The following is a 26,711-nucleotide window of genomic DNA, read 5'->3' on the forward strand; positions in this document are numbered from 1 at the left end:
TAACTAGTTTTCAATTAATCAAAATTATTGTAAGCCCAACACGTGTTGGGCACGTGTTCTAAACAGTCCATATTGTTGGCTATCAACTTTCCTTGCCAGCGACCCTCTACATGCACCTTTCACATTTTCAAAATAATATTCTAATAATCCAAGCATTAGTTTGCTCATACTTATATACTCTAAACGTCTTCAAGACACTAAATACATGCATGTGTTTGAGAATCAGAGGACTTGTAGAACAACAGTACCCAGCTGCACGGACCTACAATCTACAACACGGTATTTGAAGCACGCACGCTTGCGGAATGCGCTCGCACGCTTATTTCATTACGTACAACAACGTGCTTTTTAGGGGTGGAGCCTGTCGTCACTAGTTACCACAGCCAATAAGTCATAATTTATTTATTTATTTATGATTTATTTATTAATTATGACTAAACCCCGCCAATTTCTACCATTTATCTTCTTAAAATATGTGTTTAAACCTAACATCAACCCTCACCTTAACCGCACTGCTAACCTTATGCCTAACCCTAACCTTAAAAATTAAGACACATTTTTTGTTGTTGTTGCAATTATGACTTTGTGGCTGTGGAATCTAATGGAAACCGGTGGAGCCAGAATATTGTTGTCTAAATAGCTTCCTTTCCTAGACTCCTTTCCCTTTGTCACCTGAAAACACTATAAATATGAGACCAATATGAATGGAACCTTACCAGTCCTTCAGTGTTCATGAAGGAAAATCAGCAGTAGAGAGGCTATTCATTTGGCAAACATTGTCCAAAGTGGGATACCTTTGTCTTCTCTCCTTCGCCTGCACTGATCTGAAAACACTGGATAGATGAATGCAGGTCTACTAGACTAGAGGACAAGATACCTTTTTTGTTAGTAACATCAGCTCAGCAACAATAACCATGAAAAATTATGATAAACTCAAAAGTTGTATCAGAAAATCAGTTTTTATCAATCACGATGACATAACTGCTCACATAACATGGTGATATTACCAGAAGCAGATTAATATAATATATACATATCAGAATATGAACTAGATGCTAGTCATGTTTGCTTTTATGCAGGATTACCCTTTTAAGTAAATTGCTTTTGACAATACACTAGGTAATAGAACTTAAAATCCATTAAAAACATTGAAATGTTTTCTAACATTTGTAGCAATTACAGAAGTAGGCAGAGGCATGCATTTAGTACTGTGTAGAAAAGGTGAGTGTACCACAACCATGAGATTGTTGTTTATGTCAGTAATGTACTGTATAAATGAAACAGCTAACAATAAAGCTATTTTGTTTGTTTCACAGTTGAAATAGATAGATACATATTATATTCTGTTTGTAGTGAAAGACATACAAAAATTGTTTCAAAATCATTACGTTGATCATAAGCTGTTTTTAAAACACTTACAACATGTAAAACATAATGCTTATAAAAGAAATACAGAAGAACAAAACCTTTTGGGAATATTCTAAATATGTTTAAAATAAGTTTAATGTGGGTGCTTCAGCCACAAATAGCACTTGCATGAACAGTTGGAATCATTATAAATGCATAATAAAATAACAAAAATAAATAATTGTTTTTTATCTGTCATTACATCTAGATTACCTCTGTCATAATGCGGCGGTTTACCTTCCCCTTGCACACTGCCACAATAACGTGAAGTACAAAAGTAAGTACGGCAATAGAATAATCATATATTTTTTTGTTGTTGAAAGAAGGCAGTCATGATAGCTCAATAGATAGTAAGTACTTGCAAGCTGTCTCTTGATGTTTTGTCCCACTGTTCCATTATAGCCAAAGTTCTGTTCAGATTGTCCAGGTCAGGATATGATGTCATGTCACCAAGAATCCAAACTAGGTTTACTGTGTATCCAATCACAAACCACTGCAAAGGAGAAAAACAGACATGTTATGGAACGTGTGTAAGTGAAAATATTGTAATATTTATATACAGTAGCTTTATGTTTTGCAGCACAGTGTTTTGTCTGGTAAATGCACAATGACAAAATGGCCATGTTAAGAGTTGTTCAGGATGCATTCTCATGTCATGTAGGTCTCTACTGAGTTTCTACAGGGACAACACATGTTTTGCTCTAGAGGACATAAGTTGTCCTCCACTGGAATGTGATTTATGCATGGTTAGCTGATACGGGGCTAATTTTAGCTTCTTTAGGTGTCTTGTGGACATACAAGTTCAAGGAGGCTGAAGGAGAGGTTGTTGCAAGGAATAACAAGTGGACTATTGTTTAGATAAACAGCAATACCTAGTTCTCATCTCTAGTGCAGTGGTTCCCAACCTTTTTTTAACTGTGCCACAACTTGATGGGATAATATATCCTCCGGCACACCTAACATTTCCCTATTCATTTAATTAGTGGTAATGACCTCCATATCATTTGATCCATACAGCAAATCATCTATTTCCTGTGACAATGTTTTTATATAAAGTTGAAGTCGGAGGTTTACATACACCTTAGCCAAATACATTTAAACTCAGTTTTTCACAATTCCTGACATTTAATCCTGGTAAAAATTCCCTGTTTTATGTCAGTTAGGATCACCACTTTATTTTAAGAATGTGAAAGGTCAGAATAATAGTAGAGATAATGATTTATTTCAGCTTTCATTTCTTTCATCACATTTCTAGTGGGTCAGAAGTTTACATACACTCAATTAGTATTTGGTAGCATTACCTTTAAATTGTTTAACTTGGGTCAAACGTTTCGGGTAGCCAGTCCCTCCTGCAGCAAAGCACCCTCACAACATGATGCTGACACCCCCGTGCTTCACGGTTGGGATGGTGTTCTTCGGCTTGCAAGCCTCCCCCTTTTTCCTCCAAACATAACGATGGTCATTATGGCCAAACAGTTCTATTTTTGTTTCATCAGACCAGAGGACATTTCTCCAAAAAGTACAAACTTTGTCCCCATGTGCAGTTGCAAACCGTAGTCTGGCTTTTTTAGGGCGGTTTTGGAGCAATGGTTTCTTCCTTGCCGAGTGGCCTTTCAGGTTATGTCAATATAGGACTCGTTTTACTGTGGATATAGATACTTTTGTACCTGTTTCCTCTAGCATCTTCACAAGGCCCTTTGCTGTTGTTCTGGGATTGATTTGCACTTTTCGCACCAAACTAAGTTAATCTCTAGGAGACAGAACGCGTCTCCTTCCTGAGCGGTATGACGGCTGCGTAGTCCCATGGTGTTTATACTTGTGTACTATTGTTTGTACAGATGAACATGGTACCTTCAGGCGTTTGGAAATTTCTCAGAAGGATGAACCAGACTTGTGGAGGTCTACAATTTTTTTTCTGAGGCCTTGGCCTTACCATGATGTCAAGCAAAGAGGCACTGAGTTTGAAGGTAGGCCTTGAAATACATCCACAGGTACACCTCCAATTGACACAAATTATGTCATTTAGTCTATCAGAAGATTCTAAAGCCATGACATAATTTTCTGGAATTTTCCGAGCTGTTTAAAGGCACAGTCAACTTAGTGTATGTAAACTTCTGACCCACTGGAATTGTGATACAGTGAATTATAAGTGAAATAATCTGTCTGTAAACAGTTATTGGAAAAATTACTTGTGTCATGCACAAAGTAGATGTCCTAACCGACTTGCCAAAACTATAGTTTGTTAACAAGAAATTTGTGGAGTGGTTGAAAAACAAGTTTTAATGACTCCAACCTAAGTGTATGTAAACTTCCGACTTCAACTGTAGATTAAAAAGCATTTATTTGAACTATTTTCATAGTTCCTTACACCTGATGATTCATTTGTGTGTAGCCCTTTAATTAAAACTCTTTTGATGCACGCATGCAGCACAAAACATCTCCTTTGCATAGAGTTGACCAGGCTATTGATTGTGGCCTGTGGAATGTTGTCTCACTCCTCTTTAATGGCTGTGCGAAGTTGCTGGATATTGGCGGGTACTGGAACACGCTGTCATACATGTCAATCCAGAGCATCCTTAACATGCTCAATGGGTGACATGTCGTTTTAGAGAATTTGGCAGTACGTCCAACCGGCCTCACAACGGCAGACCATGTGTAACCACGCCAGCCCAGGACAATTGACTGATTTTCTTATATGAGTTTTTAATGTCCTGTTGGTAGAATAATCATTGATCATCAATTTTCTTTTCCAATGATTGCATGTTAGCAAGTAGAATTGATGGCAGTGGGAGTTTACTTGCTCGCCTACGGATTCTCAGAAGGCAGCCTGATCTGCGTCCTCTTTTCCTCCGTCTTTTCTTCACACAAATGACGGGGATGTGGGCCTGTTCCCGGGAGAGCAGTATATCTTTCTTGTCGGACTTGTTAAAGGAAAAAGTGTCTTCCAGTTCGTGGTGAGTAATCCCAATTCTGATGTCCAGAAGTTATTTTCGGTCATAAGAGACGGTAGCAGTAACATTATGTACAAAATAAGTTAAAAAATAAGTAAAAAATAATGCAAAAAAACAAACAAAATAGCACAATTGGTTACGGCATGTAAAACGTCAGCCATCCACGAACTGGAAGAATCTTTTTCCTTAAACTAGTCCAGGATGCTGGCCTTCTAGGCAGAGTTCCTCTGTCCAGTGTCTGTGTTCTTTTGCCCATCTTAATCTTTTCTTTTTATTGGTCAGTCTGAGATATGGCTTTTTCTTTGCAACTCTGCCTAGAAGGCCAGCATCCCGGAGTCGCCTCGTCACTGTTGACGTTGAGACTGGTGTTTTGCGGGTATTATTTAATGAAGCTGCCAGTTGAGGACTTGTGAGGCGTCTGTTTCTCAAACTAGACTACACTCTACACTCTAATGTACTTGTCCTCTTGCTCAGTTGTGCACCGGGGCCTCCCACTCCTCTTTCTATTCTGGTTAGAGCTAGTTTGCGCTGTTTTGTGATGAGAGTGGTACACAGCGTTGTACGAAATCTTCAATTTCTTGGCAATTTCTCGCATTGGAATAGCCTTCATTTCTCAGAACAAGAATAGACTGATGAGTTTCAGAAGAAAGTTCTTTGTTTCTGGCCATTTTGAGCCTGTAATCGAACGCACAAATGCTGATGCTCCAGATATGCAACTAGTCTAAAGAAGGCCAGTTTTATTGCTTCTTTAATCAGAACAACAGCTTTCAGCTGTGATAACATAATTTCAAAAGGGTTTTCTAACGATCAATTAGCCTTTTAAAATGATAAACTTGGATTAGCTAACACAACGTGCCATTGGAACACAGGAGTGATGGTTGCTGATAATGGGCCTCTGTACGCCTGTGTAGATATTCCATTAAAAATCTGCCGTTTCCAGCTACAATAGTCATTTACAACATTAACAATGTCTACACTGTATTTCTGATCAATTTGATGTTATTTGAATGGACAAAAAAAAAAATCTTTCAAAAACAAGGACATTTCTAAGTGACCCCAAACTTTTGAACGGTAGTGTATGCATAGTCACTTCACCCCTACCTACATGTACAAATTACCTCAAACCTGTACCCCCGCACACTGACTCGGTTCCGATACCCACTGTATATAGCCCTGTTATTGTTATGTTACTGTGTTACTTTTTATTATTTTTTACTTTATTTGGTAAATATTTTCTTAACCTTTCTGGCGCAGGCGTTCCGCTAGCGACCCACCTTGACAACATCCGGTGAAATTGCAGAGCGCCAAATTCAAAATACAGAAATAGTCATAATAAACATTCATAAAAAATACAAGTGTTATACATCGGCTTAAAGATTAACTTCTTGTTAATCCAGCCGCTTTGTCAGATTTCAAAAAGGCTTTACGGCGAAAGCATACCATGCGATTATCTGAGGACAGCGCCCCGTTTACAAAAGCATACAAACATTTTACAACCAAGTAAAGGAATTACAAAAGTCAGAAATAGCGATAAAATGAATCACTTACCTTTGAATATCTTCATATGGTTGCAGTCACAAGTGTTCCAGCTACACAATAAATGTTTGTTTTGTTCGATGAAGACCCTCTTTATATCCCAAAAACTCAGTTTTGTTGGTGCGTTATGTTCAGTAATCCACTGGCTCCAAGGCGGTCAAAACATGCAGACGAATACATCCTAATAGTACCGGTAAAGTTCGTTGAAACATGTCAAACAATGTTTATAATTAATCCTCAGGTTGTCAATTGTCTAAATAATCAATAATATTTCAACCGGACAATAGCGTATTCAATAGAAAGGAAAAACAACGAAGGGCGCGCAATCGGTCATGCGCACAAACCAGCTCTGCATTCTTCCTCAGTCCACTGACAAAAATGTCTCATTCTTCTTCATTTTTCAGAAAACAAGCCTGAAACAATGTCTAAAGACTGTTGACATCTAGTGGAAGCCATAGGAACTGCAAGCTGGGCCCTAACCATTTAGATTCTCTATAGGCATTCAATTGAATATACCCACATCAAAAAAATCCCACTTCCTGGATGGATTTTCCTCAGGTTTTTGCCTGCCATATCAGTTCTGTTATACTCACAGACATTATTTTAACAGTTTTGGAAACTTTAGAGTGTTTTCTATCCAAATCTACCAATTATATGCATATCCTAGCTTCTGGGCCTGAGTAACAGGCAGTTTACTTTAGGCACACTTCTCATCCATACTGCGAAATACTGCCCCCAAGGGCTTGTAAGTAAGCATTTCACTGTAAGGTCTACACTTGTTGTATTCGGCGCATGTGACAAATAAAGTTACTGTTACTAAAAAATAAAGTTAATTCTCTGAAATTGTTGCATGTTGCTTTATATTTTGGTTCCGTGTATTATCTGAGCAGCACTGGTGATCCCAAGTCAAAATCCCATGTGCATTCAACAGGTCACGTTTAGAAGTGAGTGTTCAAAAAAATTATCAAGATTAGGAAAAGTTTTGCGGCACACTTGAGAGTTCCTCAAGGTACATCAATTAAAAACCACTAATCTAGTGTTCTCTTCTCTTTTTCATAATGGTACAAAAAATAACCTAATCTTTTTAGGCCTGGGACCTTTAGGAATGTAATCCACCATGATGGGGATCCATCTGTTACTCAGTTTTTTATGTGGGGGGGGTTTGCCAGTGGCAGAGTGAAGGTCTATGACTACCACCTGCTAACAGCTCCCTCTGGGAAAGGGAAAAGGGAAAGGGGGGTATCTAGTCAGTTGTCCAACTGAATGTATTCAACTGAAATGTGTCTTCCGCATTTAACCCAACGCCTCTGACTCTGGAATGTGGACTGGGGATTAGTAACGTGACTTCCCACCAGACATCTATTGGAGGACGAATGTTCCCTTACTCAAACTAAGCAAAAATTCCAAACACGTTTTTTTACACAGGACAAACAATGCGCTAAACATTGGACTTAGTCGTAGACATACAGGTGTGTAGGTGAAAGAGCAAGGGATAATCTCAGACAAGTTCATCTCAGACAACTGTAGAGTACATCCCTATTACTATTGCTATTCACTCTTACCAGGTCGCAATCGTGTCAATAGCAGCCTTTCTTCTCTTTCTTTCTGTTGTCTCTCCTCTTCCTCCTCCTCTTCATTCTCACTGTTGCAGTGCCCCTCCCTGGTCCTGCCCCCTGCAGCCTCTGCCTCCCTCTCAGCAGCACTGGCCCGTAGGGCTACCAGCCGATGGTGGATGGCCACGTAGAGGCGAGCCACGTCCCTGGCGCTGGCCTGAATGAGGAACACCCGAACGGCCTGAGTCTCCACGTCAGTGGCCGTCACCTGGAGGTTCCGGCGGGCCGGGCGACGTAGGTGTGTGTGTGGCCAGAGCTTAGTGTTGAGGATAACCTTGAGACTGCCCTGGTGCCTCATCACTGTTTTGATCAGAGGGCGACAGGTGTGAGAGATATACTGAGGATGAGAAACATTAAGAATCACAGAAAGACGTGCAGGTGTTGGTCAGAGTGATGGGAATAATAAACTCCCTCATGATAAACTCACCTATCCTGGACTGAAGCCCTCTTTTGGTCCCTGATGCTAGATCATTGAGTCGCAGGACTCCTCTCCCTCGCTCAGTCCATGACGGAGTTCCTTTTTCCAGGACAAACAGTCTGCAGGTCAGCTAAAAGAAAAAAATATTTAAAAATGAAAAAGGTACACCACTGCCTTTAGCAATATCAGAAGGCATTGGTCACTTCCTATTTCAACATAATGGTCACATTCCCCTGCTCAGACATTGCATGCCACGTTATCAACTGTGCCGTCAGGTACCAGGCATTGTAAGATCTGGCATGCGTCAGCCCTATAGGTCTTCACCTGGACCACATTGCTTTCCTTCTCCTCCCCAGTGAACAGCTGAACCCGCCTGAGCCTGAGCACATGCTGCCTCCCACATGACGCTGTGTAAGCTGCAGCAGACTCCCTCAGACTGCTCCACACAGCACCTATCAGCAAACACAGACAGAACTTCAGCTGCAGTTCTGAAAGGCATCCACTAAGAGGCAGTCAATCGCTATTAGAACAGAGGTGCACAACTCCAGTCCTCTATGGCAGGGTTTACACAGGCGGCCCAGTTCTAATATTTTTCCACTAATTGGTCTTTTGACTGATCAGGTCATCTCTTTTCCCAATAATTGGGCAAAGATCAGAATTGGGCTGCCTGTATAAATGCAGCCTAGGACCACAGTCTTGGTGGATCAGCAGACACTGTGGCCATTAAGGTACTGGCTCTCGAGGACCAGAGTTGTGTACTCATGTAAAAACACTATGACCCGCTTAATGATTTACCTTTATGACTTGAATCAGAGGTAGAAGAGTCAGAATCAGAGCTGCAATCAGAATCTTCACTGCTAGGGGATTTCTGTGGTCTCTATATGAGGGTGAGAAAGTGAGAGCATTTCTGTAAATATGACGTGTTTGGTAACACAGTTAAACTCATTCAAATGTGATGACATCATATATTGCATAGTCATCCTATGCAAATTGCTACTGTATAAGTACAATATATATACAAAAGTATGTGGACACCCCTTCAAAATAGTGGATTCGGCTATTTCAGTCACACCTATTGCTGACAGGTGTATAAAATCAAGCACACAGCCATGAAATCTCCATAGACAAACAATGGCAGTAGAATGGCCTTACTGAAGAGCTCACTGACTTTCAACGTGGCACCGTCATAAGATGGTGTCATAGGATTCCAACAAGTCAGTTCATCAAATTTCTGTCCTGCTAGAGCTGCCCCGGTCCACTGTATGTGCTGTTATTATGACATGGAAATGTCTATTGGCCTAAATGTTCACAGAACAGGAACACCGAGTGCTGAAGCGCATAGCGCATAAAAATCATCTGTCCTCGGTTGAAACACTCACTACCGAGTTCCAAACTGCCTCTGGAAGCAACATCAGCACAAGAACTGTTTGTCTGGAGCTTCATGAAATGGGTTTCCATGGCCGAGTGGCCGAACACCAGCCTAATATCATGCGCAATGCCAAGCATCGGCTGGAGTGGTGTAAAGCTCACCGCTATTGGACTCTGGATCAGTGGAAACGCGTTCTCTGGAGTGATGAATCACGCTTCACCATCTGGCAGTCCGACGGACGAATCTGGGTTTGGCGGATGCCAGGAGAACGCTACCTGCCCCAATGCATAGTGTAAAGTTTGGTGGAGGAGGAATAATGGTCCGGAGCTGTTTTTCATGGTTCGGGCCCCTTAGTTCCAGTGAAGGGAAATCTTAACGCAACAGCATAAAATGACATTCTAGACGATTCTGTGCTACTAACTTTGTGGCAACAGTTTGGGGAAGACCCTTTCTTGTTTCAGCATGACAATGCCCCCGTGCACAAAGCGAGGTCCATACAGAAATGGTTTGTCGAGATCGGTGTGGAAGAACTTGACAGGCCTGCACAGGGCCCTGACCTCAACCCCATCAAACACCTTTGGGAGGAATTGGAACGCCGACTGCGAACCAGGCCAAATCGGCCAACGTCAGTGCCCGACCTCACTGATGCTCTTGTGGCTGAATGGAAGCAAGTCCCCGCAGCAATGTTCCAACATCTAGTGGAAAGCCTTCCCAGACGAGTGGAGGCTGTTACAGCGGCAAAGGGGGGACCAACTCCATATTAATGCTCATGATTTTGGAATGAGATGTTCGACTAGCAGGTGTCCACATACTTTTGGTCATGTAGTGTATGTCAGTGGTGCTTGCTGAACTCACCAAGACTCTTTCGCTCATGTTTTCCCCAAACACAAACTGGACCCTGTCTGAGGTGGTACCGTCTGGCATCGATCTGTGGAGGGTGAACCAGAGGTCAGCAGAGAGGTCAGCAGGTTCAGAATCACTGCTGGGAACTAAACCCCTAGACCCCACATAGCTCTGACAGAGGAAAACTCTGTAAGGTCTCTGGATTGAAGCAAGGCTGTCCAGTCCTGGGTCTGGACTGAAAGTTAACACGTAACCCAAACCCCCTGGTTTAACTAATCCATGCCTTGACCTGGAGTTTGTAGCCCTCAATTAGAATGTCAACTGTCAAATATACAGTTTAAAGTGGCTGGGAGGCTGTAAAAATGAAATATTGCACAGACTTGACCCAACTAGACACCTGCATCTTTACTGTTACATTAACCAGGTCCTCTGCGTACCTGTGAACTTGATGGGGTTTCTTTTGATGTAATACACCAACAGTGGGGGGGCGGTCAGTTGAGATGCTGGAGACATCATTTGAAGGATCGTGGCTCACCTGTGGAAATGGGACAAAAAAACAATGCAAATTATTATTTTACAGTCCTATTACATTTCTGAATTTACAGTCGTGGCAAAAAGTTTTGAGAATTACACAAATATACATTTTCACAAAGTCTGCTGCCTCAGTTTGTATGATGGCAATTTGCATATACTCTAGAATGCTATGAAGAGTGATCAGATGAATTGCAATTAATTGCAAAGTCCCTCTTTGCCATGCAAATGAACTGAATCCCCCCAAAAACATTTCCACTGCATTTCAGCCCTGCCACAAAAGGACCAGCTAACATCATGTCAGTGATTCTCTCGTTAACACAGGTGTAAGTGTTGATGAGGACAAGGCTGGAGATCACTCTGTCATGCTGACTGAGTTCGAATAACAAACAGACTGGAAGCTTCAAAAGGAGGGTGGTGCTTGGAATCATTGTTCTTCCTCTGTCAACCATGGTTACCTGCAAGGAAACACGTGCCGTCATCATTGCTTTGCACAAAAAGGGCTTCACAGGCAAGGATATTGCTGCCAGTAAGATTGCACCTAAATCAACCATTTATCGGATCATCAAGAACTTCAAGGAGAGCGGTTCAATTGTTGTGAAGAAGGCTTCAGGGCGCCCAAGAAAGTCCAGCAAGCTCCAGGACCATCTCCTAAAGTTGATTCAGCTGCGGGATCGGGGCACCACCAGTACAAAGCTTGCTCAGGAATGGCAGCAGGCAGGTGTGAGTGCATCTGCATGCACAGTGAGGCGAAGACTTTTGGAGGATGGCCTGGTGTCAAGAAGGGCAGCAAAGAAGCCACTTCTCTCCAGGTAAAACATCAGGGACAGACTAATATTCTGCAAAAGGTACAGGGATTGGACTGCTGAGGACTGGGGTAAAGTCATTTTCTCTGATGAATTCCCTTTCCGATTGTTTGGGGCATCCGGAAAAAAGCTTGTCCAGAGAAGACAAGGTGAGCGCTACCATCAGTCCTGTGTCATGCCAACAGTGAAGCATCCTGAGACCATTCATGTGTCGGCTTGCTTCTCAGCCAAGGGAGTGTGGGCTCACTCACAATTTTGCCTAAGAACACAGCCATGAATAAAGAATGGTACCAACACATCCTCCGAGAGCAAGTTCTCGCAACCATCCAGGAACAGTTTGCTGACGAACAATACCTTTTCCAGCATGATGTAGCACCTTGCCATAAGGCAAACGTGATAACTAAGTGGCTCGGGGAACAAAACATCAATATTTTGGGTCCATGGCCAGGAAACTCCCCAGACCTTAATCCCATTGAGAACTTGTGGTCAATCCTCAAGAGGCGGGTGGACAAACAAAACCCCACAAATTCTGACAAACTCCAAGCATTGATTATGCAAGAATGGGCTGCCATCAGTCAGGATGTGGCCCAGAAGTTAATTGATAGCATGCCAGGGCGGATTGCAGAGGTCTTGAAAAAGAAGGGTCAACACTGCAAATATTGACTCTTTGCATCAACTTCATGTAATTGTCAATAAAAGCCTTTGACACTTATGAAATGCTTGTAATTATACTTCAGTATTCCATAGTAACATCTGACAAAAATATCTAAAGACACTGAAGTAGCAAACTTTGTGAAAATGAATATTTGTGTCATTCTCAAAACTTTTGGCCACGACTATACATTGGATTGGTACTTTCTTGAGTCAAATAATTCAACACAATGCTTGTGTAAATAGAAAATAAAATACATTTTGCAGCCATAAGCTATTATATAATTGAGTGTGTTGATGTGGCAAGTTTGGGAGTAGAGAGAAAGCGATTTAAGCATTCAGAGAGACTTCAACAAAAAAAAACATTGCACAATAATTTCCAATAGACAGAACTGATTCAAACCGGTTTTGGTGTTTGGGTTTATAAACTGGCAGTGAGTGAATAGGTTTCTCTGAGAAGAGTACGTGGGTCCCTCAGGCAATGACACAACCCCAACTAATAATAATTGTATTATTGAAATACTTTTAAGGCCTGAGAGAGTTCTCTCTTTTAATTTTTTACCTGAGAGAGTTTTCTGGTTTCACTCTGTGTGAGGGGGCGAAGAGAGTTGTAGAATACCTCAGATAGGTGTGGCTGTAAGGAGATGTTCCAGGGTTGAGGGGCGAGGAGACGTGCAGGCTGAAGTAATGACCTTCTGACCCTGTTCAGAGGTGTCACTACACAGAAGATAAGAGGAATAGAAAAGGAGGGAAGGAGAGGGAAGGAGGAGTAAAAAGAGACTTAAATCAAATTCTGTCCTTCAAAGTCAGTCTTACGATCAGGTATGAATAAAAATATACTATACTGAGCATTCGGAAAGTATTCAGACCGTTTGACCTTTTCCACATTTTCTTATTTATTTATTTAATTTCACCTTTATTTAACCAGGTAGGCCAGTTGAGAACAAGTTCTCATTTACAACTGCGACCTGGCCAAGATAAAGTAAAGCAGTGCAACAAAAACAACAACACAGAGTTACACATGGGATAAACAAACGTACAGTTAATAACATAATTGAAAATCTGTATACAGTGTGTGCAAATGAAGTAAGGAGGTAAGGCAATAAATAGGCCATAGTGGCGAAGTAATTACAATTTAGCAATTAACACTGGAGTGATAGATGTGCAGATGAGGATGTGCAAGTAGAGATACTGGGGTGCAATAGGAAGCCGTTTCTAGATTTAATTTTGGATTGGAGATGCTTAATGAGTCTGGAAGGAAAGTTTACAGTCTAGCCAGACACCTAGGTATTTATAGTTGTCCACATATTCTAAGTCAGAACCGTCCAGAGTAATGATGCTAGTTTGGCAGGAGGGTGCGGGCAGCGATCGGTTGAAGAGAATGCATTTAGTTTTACTAGCATTTAAGAGCAGTTGGAGGCCACGGAAGGAGGGTTGTATGGCATTGAAGCTCGTTTGGAGGTTTGTTAACACAGTGTCCAAAGAAGGGCCAGATGTATACAGAATGGTGTCGTCTGTGTAGAAGTGGATCAGAGAATCACCCGCAGCAAGAACATCATTGATATATACAGAGAAAAGAGTTGGCCCGAGAATTGAACCCTGTGGCACCCCCATAGAGACTGCCAGAGGTCCAGACAACAGGCCCTCTGATTTGACACACTGAACTCTATCTGAGAAGTAGTTAGTGAACCAGGCGAGGCAGTCATTAGAGAAACCAAGGCCGTTGAGTCTGCCGATAAGAATACGGTGATTGACAGAGTCGAAAGCCTTGGCCAGGTCGATGAAGACGGCTGCACAGTACTGTCATTTATCGATGGCGGTTATGATATCGTTTAGGACCTTGAGCGTGGCTGAGGTGCACCCGTGACCAGCTCGGAAACCGGATTGCATAGTGGGGAAGGTACGGTGGGATTCGAAATGGTCGGTGATCAGTTTGTTCACTTGGCTTTCGAAGACTTTACAATGGCAGGACAGGATGGATATAGGTCCGTAACAGTTTGGGTCTAGAGTGTCACCCCCTTTGAAGAGGGGGATGACCGCGTCCGCTTTTCAATCTTTAGGAATGTCAGACGATATGAAAGAGAGGTTGAACAGATTAGTAATAGGGGTTGCAACAATGACGGCGGATAATTTTAGGAAGAGAGGGTCCAGATTGTATAGCCCAGCTGATTTGCAGGGATCCAGATTTTGCAGCTCTATCAGAACATCAGCTGTCTGGATATGGGTGAAGGAGAAGAGGGGGGGCTTGGGCCAGTTGCTGCAGGGGGTGCAGAGCTGTTGGCCGGGTTTGGGGTAGCCAGGTGGAAAGCATGGCCAGCCGTAGAGAAATGCTTATTAAAATTCTCGATTATCGTGGATTTATCGGTGGTGACAGTGTTTCCTAGCCCCAGTGCAGTGGGGAGCTGGGAGGAGGTGCTCTTATTCTCCATGGACTTTAAAGTGTCCCAAAACTTTTTGGAATTAGTGCTGCAGGATGCAAATTTCTGTTTGAAAGAGCTAGCCTTTGCTTTCCTGACTGACTGCGTGTATTGGTTCCTGACTTCCCTGAACAGTTGCATATCGTGGGGACTATTCGATGCTATTGCAGTCCGCCATGCTTCACCGTAGGGATGGTGCCAGGTTTCCTCCAGACGTGACGTTTGGCATTCAGGCCAAATAGTTCAATCTTGGTTTCATCAGACCAGAGAATCTTGTTTCTCATGGTCTGAGAGTCCTTTAGGTGCATTTTGGCAAACTCCAAGCAGGCTGTCATGTGCCTTTTACTGAGGAGTGGCTTCAGTCTGGCCACTCTACCATAAAGGCCTGATTGGTGGAGTGCTGCAGAGATGGTTGTCCTTCTGGAAGGTTCTCCCAAGTCCCATCTCCACAGAGGAACTCTGGAGCTCTTTCAGAGTGACCATTGGATTCTTGGTCACCTCCCTGACCAAGGCCCTTCTCCCCCGATTGCTCAGTTTGTCCGATCGGCCAGCTCTAGGAAGAGTCTTGGTGGTTCCAAACTTCTTCCATTTAAGAATGATGGAGGCCACTGTGGTCCTGGGGACCTTCAATGCTGCATATATGTGTCTTGACACAATCCTGTCTCGTTGCTCTACAGACAAGTCTTTCGACCTCATGTGGGACCTTATATAGACAGGTGTGTGACTTTCCAAATCATGTCCAATCAATTTAATTTACCACAGGTGGACTCCAATCAAGTTGTAGAAACATCTCAAGGATGATAAATGGAAACAGGATGCACCTGAGCTCAATTTCGAGTCTCATAGCAAAAGGTCTGAATACTTACAGTTGAAGTCAGAAGTTTACATACACTTAGGTTGGAGTCATTAAAACTTGTTTTTCAACCACTCCACAAATGTCTTGTTAATTAACTATAGTTTTGGAAAGTCGGTTAGGACATCTACTTTGTGCATGACACAAGTCATTTTTCCAACAATTGTTTACAGACAAATTATTTCACTTATAATTCACTGTATCACAATTCCAGTGGGTCAAAAGTTTACATACAATAAGTTGACTGCCTTTAAACAGCTTGGAAAATTCCAGAAAATGACGTCATGGCTTTAGAATCTTCTGATAGGCTAAATGACATAATTTGAGTCAATTGGAGGTGTACCTGTGGATGTATTTCAAGGCCTACCTTCAAACTCAGTGCCTCTTTGCTTGACATCATGGGAAAATCTAAAGAAATCAGCCAAGACCTCAACATTTTTTTGTAGACCTCCACAAGCCTGGTTCATCCTTCGGAGCAATTTCCAAACGCCTGAAGGTACCACGTTCATCTGTACAAACAATAGTACGCAAGTATAAACACCATTGGACCACTAAGCCGTCATAGCGCTCAGGAAGGAAACACGTTCTGTCTCCTAGAGATGAACATACTTTGGTGCGAAAAGTGCAAATCAATCCCAGAACAACAGCAAAGGACCATGTGAAGATGTTGGAGGAAACAGGTACAAAAGTATCTATATCCACAGTAAAACGAGTCCTATATCGACATAACCTGAAAGTCCGCTCAGCAAGGAAGAAGGCACTGTTCCAAAACCGCCATAAAAAAGTCAGACTACGGTTTGCAATTGCACATGGGGACAAAGATCTTACTTTTTGGAGAAATGTCCTCTGGTCTGATGAAACAAAAATATAACTATTTGGCCATAATGACCATAGTTATGTTTGGAGGAAAAAGGGGTGTGGCTTGCAACCCGAAGAACACCATCCCAACCGTGAAGCACGGGGGTGGCAGCATCATGTTGTGGGGGTGCTTTGCTACAGGAGGGACTGGTACACTTCACAAACTAGATGGCATCATGAGGCAGGGAAATGATGTGGATATATTGAAGCAACATCTTAAGACATCAGTCAGGAAGTTAATGGGTCTTCCAAATGGACAATAACCCCAAGCATACTTCCAAAGTTGTGGCAAAATGGCTTAAGGACAACAAAGTCAAGGTATTGGAGTGACCATCACAAAGCCCTGACCTCAACCCTAAAGAAAATTTGTGGGCAGAACTGAAAAAGCGTGTGCGAGCAAGGAGACCTACAAACCTGACTCAGTTACACCAGCTCTGTCAGGAGGAATGGGACAAAATTCCCCCAACTTATTGTGGGAAGCTTGTGGAAGGCTACCCAAAACGTTTGACCCACGTTAAACAATTTAAAGGCAATGCTACAAAATACTAATTGAGTGTATGTAAACTTCTGACCCACTGGGAAAAACTTATTTCTGTTTTTAATTTTTAATAATTTAGCAAACATTTCTTAAACCTGGTTTTGCTTTGTCATTATGGGGTATTGTGTGTAGATTGCTGAGTTTTTGTAAAAATGTTGAATCAATTTTAGAATAAGTCTGTGACGTAACAAAATGAGGAAAAAGTCAAGGGGTCTGAATACTCACCGAATGTATTAGTATGTAGAATAGAGATTAAGTGTGGTTTGTTAGTTGTTTAGATATCTTGGCCATGTTCTGTTATAATCTTCACCCGGCACAGCCAGAAGAGGACTGGCCACCTCTCATAGCCTGGTTCCGCTCTAGGTTTCTTCCTAGGTTTGGCCTTTCTAGGGAGTTTTTCCTAGCCACCGTGCTCCTACACCTGCATTGCTTGCTGTTTGGGGTTTTGGGCTGGGTTTCTGTACAGCACTTTGATATATCAGCTGATGTAAGGGTTATATAAATAAATTTGATTTGATTTGAAATTTGATTAGATAATTAGAGGTATTTTAGCACATCAAAAGGTCAACATAAGACCAGAGAATGGATATTTGCCTCTGTTTGGGGAAATGTTGGCCCGGTTGCACAGATTTGAAGGCATGAAGACATTTGATCTTGAGACTAGGAAAGAGTGGAGAGGAGATCCGTCAGAAGAGTTCACACAGACAGACATATCATACATGATTAAAGTTAAAACGTGCTCCACATTTATGTCAAAGTGACCGCCAGACTTGGCACATGACAACATACAACATGCTTGGCTAACAATGAGCAGTGAGGGTTCCGCGTTGCCAATAGTGGGTCATGTTGGTGATTTGTGATGAGCAGGTGAGGGCTGCAGTGACAGAGTGAAACTGAAACGGATCAGGGGAAAGAGATACTGGGGGCTGCATTGAAGTGGTTGCTGGGAATCTACACAAACATTTTTTTCTAAAAGGGTCCTTCGGCTGTCCCCATAGGAGAAGCAATTTTGGTTCCAGGTAGAACCTTTTTGGTTTCAATATAGAACCCTCTGTAGAAAGGGTTCTACCTGCAACCAAAAAGGTCTCTTCAAAGGGTTCTTCTATGGGGACAGCCGAAGAACCCTTTGAAGAGACCTTTTTGGTTGCAGGTAGAACCCTTTCTACAGAGGGTTCTATATTGAAACCAAAAAGGTTCTACCTGGAACCAAAATTGCTTCTCCTATGGGGACAGCCGAAGGACCCTTTTAGAAAAAAATGTTTGTGTAGATTCCCAGCAACCACTTCAATGCAGCCCCCAGTATCTCTCAGAATCTACACAAACAAATGTTTGTGTAGATTCCCAGCAACCACTTCAATGCAGCCCCCAGTATCTCTCAGAATCTACACAAACATTTTTTTCTAAAAGGGTCCTTCGGCTGGCCCCATAGGAGAAGCAATTTTGGTTCCAGGTAGAACCTTTTTGGTTTCAATATAGAACCCTCTGTAGAAAGGGTTCTACCTGCAACCAAAAAGGTCTCTTCAAAGGGTTCTTCTATGGGGACAGCCGAAGAACCCTTTACATGGATGGTGTGACTGGAATGTATGGACCTAGAGGAAATACTGGCAGTGAATATAGACAGGAAACCCTTTAAGAGAGTTTGATCATGATGCTTAGCCGCGGGAAGTAGGGGTGCTGAGGGTGCTGCAGCACCCCTGAAAAATCATTATTACTATTTATTTATTTCTCACAAAAGTAGTGCACTGGACCTTTATTGGTACTGCATTAACCGACTGAAATATCCATTTGTAGCGCCAAACATCTTCCAGCGGCTACGTCATGGTGCACTGCTTCGGTTCATTTCAAAGATACGGAGATACTGTATTTTATCCCAGTAAGATCCCAGTTTTATTAAGGCTACAATCATCTGCAGGCGAGTCAAGGAATCAGGCAACTAAACTCAGTTGCATGGGCGCTGTATGCCCTAGGGGACAACTTAGAAAGGATGGATGAAAGGATAGAGATAATAGAGTACACTAGAGAGATGACAGGTCTTGTGTAGGGGGTGTGGTTGTTTACCTGGAGGCGGTGGGGGAAAAGAGTGGGAATTTGTTCGCACTCGTCTACTGCCGTCACAGGAGCCTGTCAGAGACGCAGAGAAAAAAGGTAAGTAATGTTAACCAGCAGCATTGTGTATATACTGTAGATGAAATGTCAGTAGAGATTGTACAAAAAAAATCACCTTTACCAATGGAGAGTAACACGGAGGAACAGGAATTATAATTCAATCCTCAAATGTTTACGTTTGGTGGTAATAATACCATAATACGTATATATGTATTTTTTTAATAGAGTAGGCAGACAATTTCTGCAAATTGATATTTCTGAACACTCACCTTTCCTCATTCTGCTGTTAGGATTAGGGTATGTGAAGGATCGGACTCGTTTGTTTGGACTGATTCCCACAACTATTGGAGAACAAGCCAAGTACACATAAATACATTACTGCCAATGCAATAGAAAGCAACAGAGATTCATCAAAATGTTTCCTCATTATGACATGCAGCAGATATAATGCTGACCTGATCCCTCCTCCCATCGCTCTGCTCTCCTCTGTAGAAAATCAGTTCAGAAAGAAAGTTCAGAAATACAAACTAATGATACATATTCTTCCATTACATATTTCTGAATGTATCCTTTTGATTAGCAACTACTTTTTAATAATGCATGTGCATCATCTGTCAACATGTTACCCTTCAGGATATGATTCAGATTACCTTCATGGAAAGCGTGAAAGACTTCTGAAAGACGAACACCGGTGGGGCAAGCACAGTTTTCTCTGTGAAAAGACAGATTATAGCACAGTTAGAGAATTATCCTTGTTGAAGTTTGATACAGCGACTGAGTCATTATCCATGAGTGAATCTTAGCTAAACCGTAACTGAGTTTAAAAGCGTTTACTTAAATTCAAATAGGAAAACACTTTTCCTAATTTTGTCACTGAAACCACAAAGACGTAACCAGGGAAATGACTGAGACTGTGAGCTGTCAGTACACACTGTTCTGCCAAGACACTAAAATGCAAAGTTAGGAAAATCAACAGTAGCACTGTTCTGAATTTAAGAGTAATTTCCTACTACATTTATTATTCCTCAATTAACCCTCAAAACACACAGCCAACTAAACAAGGACCCAAAGAGCGGTGAGATCTCTAGGCTCGCCCACAGTTCTGACTGGAGATGTCCATCGTCATCCCACCCCAATGTGTTATTTTAATCAATGGAGGCTTTGACATCCAAGGCCTCTTATGTAACCACGCAGCCTGACAACAGGCCCTGGACGCTGGGGACAAGCCCACCGTGGCAGGGCTGAGTGATGGGATAGCAGTGGAGGTGTGAGCCAGCTATGCACCAGACGCCAAGACTTGGCCCTGGGTCAAACTGACTGAGACTGGTCCAGACCTGTATGGAGGCTATAAATACACAGGAACTCTGTCACTGATCTGACCTCATATGATCAACTCAGCTTAGAGTCAATTAGTAAGGTCTTTTGGTGTGCTAATTCACATGTTGAGATTTGCCAGTGCTGTGTCAGTCAGTGACTGTGTTCACTATGGGCATGGAGAAAGATGGCGTTCACACTTCACAGTCAGTGACAGATGGTCACTTGGAATTCACCCAAGTCTATGGTGTGAGCAGCCTATTCTAAAGACAACTGACTGTTCAGATGCAACTGATTAATATGTGTCCTATATACTGATGATTAACATTGAAATGTGTTTGATTTTTGCATTTATGCAGTTGTTCAACTTTCTTTGAAAGCTAAAAAGTACAGTAATGGGTCAATGGAGGCTATTTCTACCACAAGCCACAGTAATCCTGTCTGTGACCTCCTGGGGAAATCAGAGCAAGCTCTACTTATTAACTCTACAGTCCAACTCTAAGGGCTTCCAGTCACATGACCTACTGTAGACAAAAAGCAGGGCACCACAAATGGAATTGCAATTAGTTTACACAACACTCCAACAGTCAAGTGGTGCCAGAGACAAGTGCCTATTACTCTGAATGTAACAGCATAGAAGGGTGGTCATCAGTGTATAAGGTAGAGTGTTTTTGCTGAGTGTCAATAGGAGCACTGTGTATCCTCCCTGACACATAGGTGATGTCATCGCTGCTGTGGGAAAATACTTATTCACAGGTTAGGTACCGTACTACTCACAGTTGAGTTTGGTCACCCCAGACAACACGAATATACAGTAACAATTAAACCCATTGCATCTCCTCCATCTCAACTCTTTTTCCCCGAATCTCCACTAACCTTTCCTACTCTTCTCTCCTTCTCTCTCCTCTTCCTCCCCTCCTCCCCCCTTATCCTATCTTCTGTCTGGGCAGACAGTGTCTCAGTTACCATAGGTCTGAGTGTCCAGAGGTCAGACAGCCCCGGACCTCGGCTGAGGGCCATACGTAACAGACGTCATGAGAAAATCCTGACATGATGCACACTGTCAGGTTAGCGCCAGAGAGCGCCAACTCTTTATGACAGCCGCTCTTTTTCCACATCACGGATTGAAAGGGTCATTACATAAGTGAGAGAGGAGAGTACTAAATAAACACGTTTCATGAACAGACATGCTTGCCATTTATGAAATGAAAAATAAATTAAGCTAGTTTCCTTTGAGCTTAAAAGAGCATTCCTTGGAATATTGCTGACAAGGTCTGTCTATACATTAATCAATTTTTACATTTTTATTTTCTCAAAGAGAAAAAAACCTAACATGCTTGTATCTGGTAGAAAAACCCGAGAAGCACTGGAAACTAAGGCAAGACCCAATCACTCAGAGACGAGGACCATACAATGGTGATCTATGAAGATTGACATCAATAGAGATGCACATGCCCTGTCCATGCTCATTGCAGGAGTGGATCATAAATATTTCCTGAGGCCTCTCAAAGAGAATTGATGCTCACAGGTAGACCATTCTATTGCAGACTTTATAAGGAAGGCACAACTAACTAGTCTTTATTGTATGAAGACCTCAACAGAGCCTTTCAGCAGCATGTACTAAAAAAACAGTAGGCCTACTCTAAAAGTGAATCATGTCATTTTTCCATGGTAATACTTTCATTTGGTTGGAATCTGTTTTCTGTACAGATTTTGAATAAAATATAATTGTTTAATGTCCCATAGTTTCAGCTTTTGGAAGGCACAGACGAGAGATTGAACTGTTTGTTGAAGTATGTTTTGTTCTCTCTGTCCTCTGCTAGTGGTAACTTAACCATCCTGTAAAGAAGCAGTGAGCTTCTCTTCTGGCAGAAGCTGAATATGCCATAAACACCACTGCCAGCAGTGGCAGTGCTCCACAAACCGCTGCCCTGAGAAAGAGACGCAGAGGAGAGCCCATTAAACACACATGCACGCATGCACATTTTCTCGAATTTCCTTGTCTCTGTTAGGAGCAGGAGTGGGTTGGTGCGGGGAGCACTCCCCCTAAAAGCTGCCTCAAACTAGGCTACTCTGGTCTCAATCAGAATGTTACTCCGGGGCTGGGCGGGGTTAAAGGGGCAGAGGACCAGGAAAAAAAATCACTCCGCCATGTCACAAGCAGCAGCTGCCCACACAACACTCACATGGGGGGACAATGCTTTGCTCCAAGCCCCCACCAAGCCCCGTCCCCTTCATAACGCTGCCTTGCCTCCCCCTGTCTTCCCCCTAATTGAGCGTACCCACTGTCACATGTTATGAAGACAGCCTCTATTCACACACGTGCTGGCTGCGGGCCCAAGTGGGGTTTCAGTGGTTCCAGCAACCGTTCTCAGATCGTCCAAACGAGAACAACACAACAATAGCTCAATCTAGCAGAACATCTGGGCTTCATTTGGGGAGCTGGGGTAACATAAGGACAAAACAACTTGAAAGACCACGTGGCCAGCATACAGTTGCATCACAGCCTTATGGTCAGACAGATGGTTACAGACATTGATATAAACCAGTCAGACAAAAACAGCACTATTCTTCTAATACAAGAACGTGAGTTCTGGATTTGGGAACTCAACAAAACAATATTTACAGTGTGAATTTCAGCCCCAAGCCTGAACTAATAAATGTCACCCACCAGTGCAATTCACCAGGGGTATTCACTCTTACCCTACGAAGTCCGGAACCTGCTGGTTTTCTGTTCTACCTGATACTTAATTGGACCCACCTGGTGTCCCAGGTCTTTAATCAAGGACTGAACTAGCTTCGATGTCTATTCCTGAACCAACTCAGTGGCCTTGTGGTTAGAGTGTCTGCCCTGAGATTGCAAGATTGGGAGTTTGATCCCCGGTTGAGTCATACCAAAGCTGTAAAATTGAGACCTGATGCGTCTCTGCTTGGCACTCAACATTAAGGAGATAGATTGGGGGTAAGGCCCTGTGATAGAGTAGTGTCCTGTCCAGGGGGTGTCCTTGTACCAAGGTTTGTGCAAGGCTACTTACTCTTTCTGATAAAAGAGAGGGCTTTCCTAATATATATAGGGACCTCACACTGTATGAACAAAGATACCATTTTAGGAAAACGTTTGGGGCCTCCTGTAGAACAGGAAATGCTGAAAGGAAAACCTTAACTCTGCTGGTGCCCCAGATTCCAGCCAAGGACCCCCTGCAAAGGGTCTAACACACACACGCAAGCACACGCAAGCACGCGCAAGCACACACACACACACACGGAGCTCCCCCTGGATGCTGTCTTACTCCTGAGTCCATAAGCCAGACTGGGCCTCTAACAGGCTATTATAAGGGGTGCTTCACCACTATAGGAATGTCGGGCTACTTACAACAACCTCCAACTATGGGAACGGGCATATCTAACTCACTGAGGCCTCAGTCACACCCTCATGAATCACTTGTCATATCTCTGTTAGCTCTGCAGCTCTGGACGAAAACAGACTTTTACTGAGAAACTAGGAGAAAATAAGATCTTACCGGATTGAATGTCCTAAGAGCATTTGATTTTCCTGGGAATATCAGAATTTATTTGTAATTTATTGATGAGCTATTGTGCTAATCTTTAATAATTTGGTTACCTCGATGGCCTCTTAACTCGACCTAAACACTATCTCAGCCTGCTTATTATTTCCCCTACAGCAAACAGCGGGGCTAAACATGGTTACCATTGAAAGTACCGGTAACGAGACAGTATTTCTGAATTTACTGAGAGCTATACATCCAAATCGCTCTAGTTAAGGCCCCTGGGAAAACATTCAAATCCAGAACTTCAGGTCAACTGCTCAGCTTCTCTTGTAGATGTTTTTTTTCTTCTTCTCCACCTAGCAATAGAATAATCTAGTATGTTTCGTCACTTCAGTCTGAAACATGAACAGACGTGTGATTGGAAATCTAAAAGGGGAAGGTGGGTGCCTATAACACTATAAGAAGGAGGGGGACTGTAGTTTGGGTATGGAGGAGGGAGGGGGGATATCTCAGTGTTCACGCTGGAACATGAGAAAGAGCCTAGTCATTGGCCATGACCAGAGCTAGCTAGTTTGGTAGCTTGGTGGAGAAAACTGGTATTAGCTAGCCTGACCTGGTCCTCGTTTTCATTAGTGGAGTCTGTAACCTCAAGTGGGTGGTAAATAATAACCACTACTCCTGGGATGAGATCTGATCATGTCTTACACATACAGTACTTCTCCAATGGACTCACTTCATCCCTGATTCCTGACACATCCCACTGTGTTACACCAGGGTGACACTGAGCTGCAGATGACAACCCTGCAGCCATAGAATGTCAACTCATCCCTATAGGTTAGACATGGATGTGCAAAAGGTTACAGGCTTGGTTCAAAAGCAACACGTACCAAGCTATAACTGTATTATAAATGTACCAAGATCAAACTATAACTGTATTATAAATGTACTGAGATCAAACTATAACTGTATTATAAATGTACCAAAATCAAACTATAACTGTATTATAAATGTACCAAGATCCAAGCTATAACTGTATTATAAATATACCAAGATGTACCCAGCTATAAATGTATTATAAATGTACCAAGCTATAACTGTATTGTAAATGTACGAAGAGCCAAGCTATAACTGTATTTTAAATCAGGTCAATTACTGAACCATACGTTCATCCTCCTGCATTGTTTTCCAGAAAATCAACAGGCCTGAGCTAAGAACCTGTCCAGAGCCCACATATACTGTGTCCATGCTTCTGTGCATGTGTGCTCTATGTAGTTAAATAAGATAAGAACCCTAGAGATATTGCATCAGGATACAGTGTGTATGTATGTATGTGTATGTGCGTGTGTGTGTTCATTATGAGTGTAGACTAAATATTGATGTCACTACTGAAAGAGCAAAGAAGAGCAATGATATCTACATGTGCTACGGTAAACAATTGTGTATTTTTCCAAATATTTTTCTATGAATGAGTTTCATGTTTGCAGTAGGGCCTACTAAGAGCTTGTCACATTGAGAGTGAATAAATGGGGAATATTAATCATGTGTGGCATTATGGCACTAAAAACATAATCTCAAAAAATAAAAACAAAACCTTGATTATATTAAGGTCTTCAAATCTATTCTTATTATTATCTAGCAGTAAAGATCTGTTGAAGTCGCTTTAAAAAAGTGAGACGCAATGACAACCATACCGTTTAACTCCTCAGGTCCGTCCTGCGCGCATCCTCCATCCCCCGAGTGCTGCCACGAAGAGGTGTTCTCCATCAGCGGTCTGGCGGTGACAGCTCCTCCCGCTCCACACATACTGTCCGCGGGCTCCATCGTACAGGAAGGCTTTGCATGGAAGTCCGAGACAGGCATCATTGAATAATACCCTGAAATATCTTCGTTCGGGGAAAGATTCCCTCTCATTCTACGGATCTGAAGATGTGATAAACTACCGTAGTAAAATAAACACAACCTCAAGAAAATAAAGAAGAATCCAGATAAAGGTGGTGATTTGCTCCTTTGGTGTCAAAAGCTTGATACTCCTGATTTGTTGATTTTGGCACTCTCCAGTCAGTTGTCTGTCGCGTAGCCTTTGCTGTGTGTGTGAATGAACAGTCATATCCCGTGTTTACTACCGAGCATGGCTCCTGGCTGCTTGTGAAATGTGGGCGTGGTAAGTCTTGAGTGATTTAGCCAGGGCAGCACCCTCAATCAGTTTGTAGCGCTAAATTCACTCTTCTCTTATGCCATTAAAAACATTTCCCCAAAATACAAATAAATGCTATTCTGCGCAATCCTACAGATTTACCCGCTATAGCCTAGACGATGTAACCTATTAAGTAGGTAATGCATAATAAAGAAACATAGATTCTGCCATGATGGGTGCTACATGAAAGTAATCTGCCCAGACAAAGAAATTGGATGTCTCTACCATGCTCTAGATTAGAAATAGGTGTAAATGAACATTTGACAACATATGCTCAATTTGCCAGTGCGGGAATTCCAATGGTTGTGTGCTAGAACAAACAGTGATGAACAATGGCATGATGCTCTGTGTGTTATTGCCTTATCCCCACTGGAATGGAATTTATGGAACTTTGCCCAAAGATCACCTGAATCTAAGTAGGTTACACAGGCCTGGCCTACTGTACTTGAGTTACATGCAGCTGCATCAACTTTTGAATGGCAGTTGAGCTGCTTCTCAACTGTTTCTGTATAATACCTTATTGTGGCTTGGGCTTTTGCAAAATGCTTAACTTGAACTTTGAGTTCTACTCATGAGAGACGACTTGGGAAATGTCCAGAGTGAGCTTGTATTCAAATGTTGTTGGATTCTTGCCCCAAATCATGAGGGAGAAACAGGATATGAATCTGTGTAGCCTTTGCTTAATGAGAGACAATAGTGGCAACTTCACTCTGTGCTGCAACTTCATTCCCACTATTCCCAAATTCCATGGTAGCTGCACTACTTATTTATTATTGACAGTATATGGTGACACAGAG

At 42.3% G+C, this 26,711-nt stretch overlaps 1 protein-coding gene across 3 annotated transcripts; it reads right to left on the bottom strand.

Moving 5' to 3' along the window:
• Nucleotides 1-940: 940 nt before the first annotated feature.
• On the bottom strand, nucleotides 941-25,824 carry LOC120045003 (ran-binding protein 3-like). 3 transcript variants are annotated; one of them, XM_038989805.1, is made up of 14 exons: nucleotides 25,412-25,824; nucleotides 19,548-19,609; nucleotides 19,353-19,383; nucleotides 19,167-19,238; nucleotides 18,850-18,912; nucleotides 17,386-17,451; nucleotides 12,745-12,842; nucleotides 10,575-10,672; nucleotides 10,150-10,222; nucleotides 8,721-8,802; nucleotides 8,250-8,377; nucleotides 7,935-8,055; nucleotides 7,457-7,807; nucleotides 941-1,900 (listed from the first exon to the last, which is right to left on the bottom strand). In XM_038989805.1, the coding sequence occupies exons 1-14, from the start codon at nucleotides 25,629-25,631 to the stop codon at nucleotides 1,854-1,856; spliced, it is 1,512 nt and encodes a 503-aa protein (XP_038845733.1). In that variant the 5' UTR covers nucleotides 25,632-25,824; the 3' UTR covers nucleotides 941-1,853. The 3 variants fall into 3 exon arrangements, with proteins under 3 accessions (XP_038845733.1, XP_038845732.1, XP_038845734.1); XM_038989804.1 differs by having other exon boundaries at nucleotides 12,688-12,842; XM_038989806.1 differs by lacking the exon at nucleotides 17,386-17,451 and having other exon boundaries at nucleotides 12,688-12,842.
• Between the last annotated feature and the right edge of the window lie 887 nt (nucleotides 25,825-26,711).

This window comes from Salvelinus namaycush, chromosome 3, assembly GCF_016432855.1.
Source record: "Salvelinus namaycush isolate Seneca chromosome 3, SaNama_1.0, whole genome shotgun sequence".
Lineage (NCBI taxonomy): Eukaryota > Metazoa > Chordata > Actinopteri > Salmoniformes > Salmonidae > Salvelinus > Salvelinus namaycush.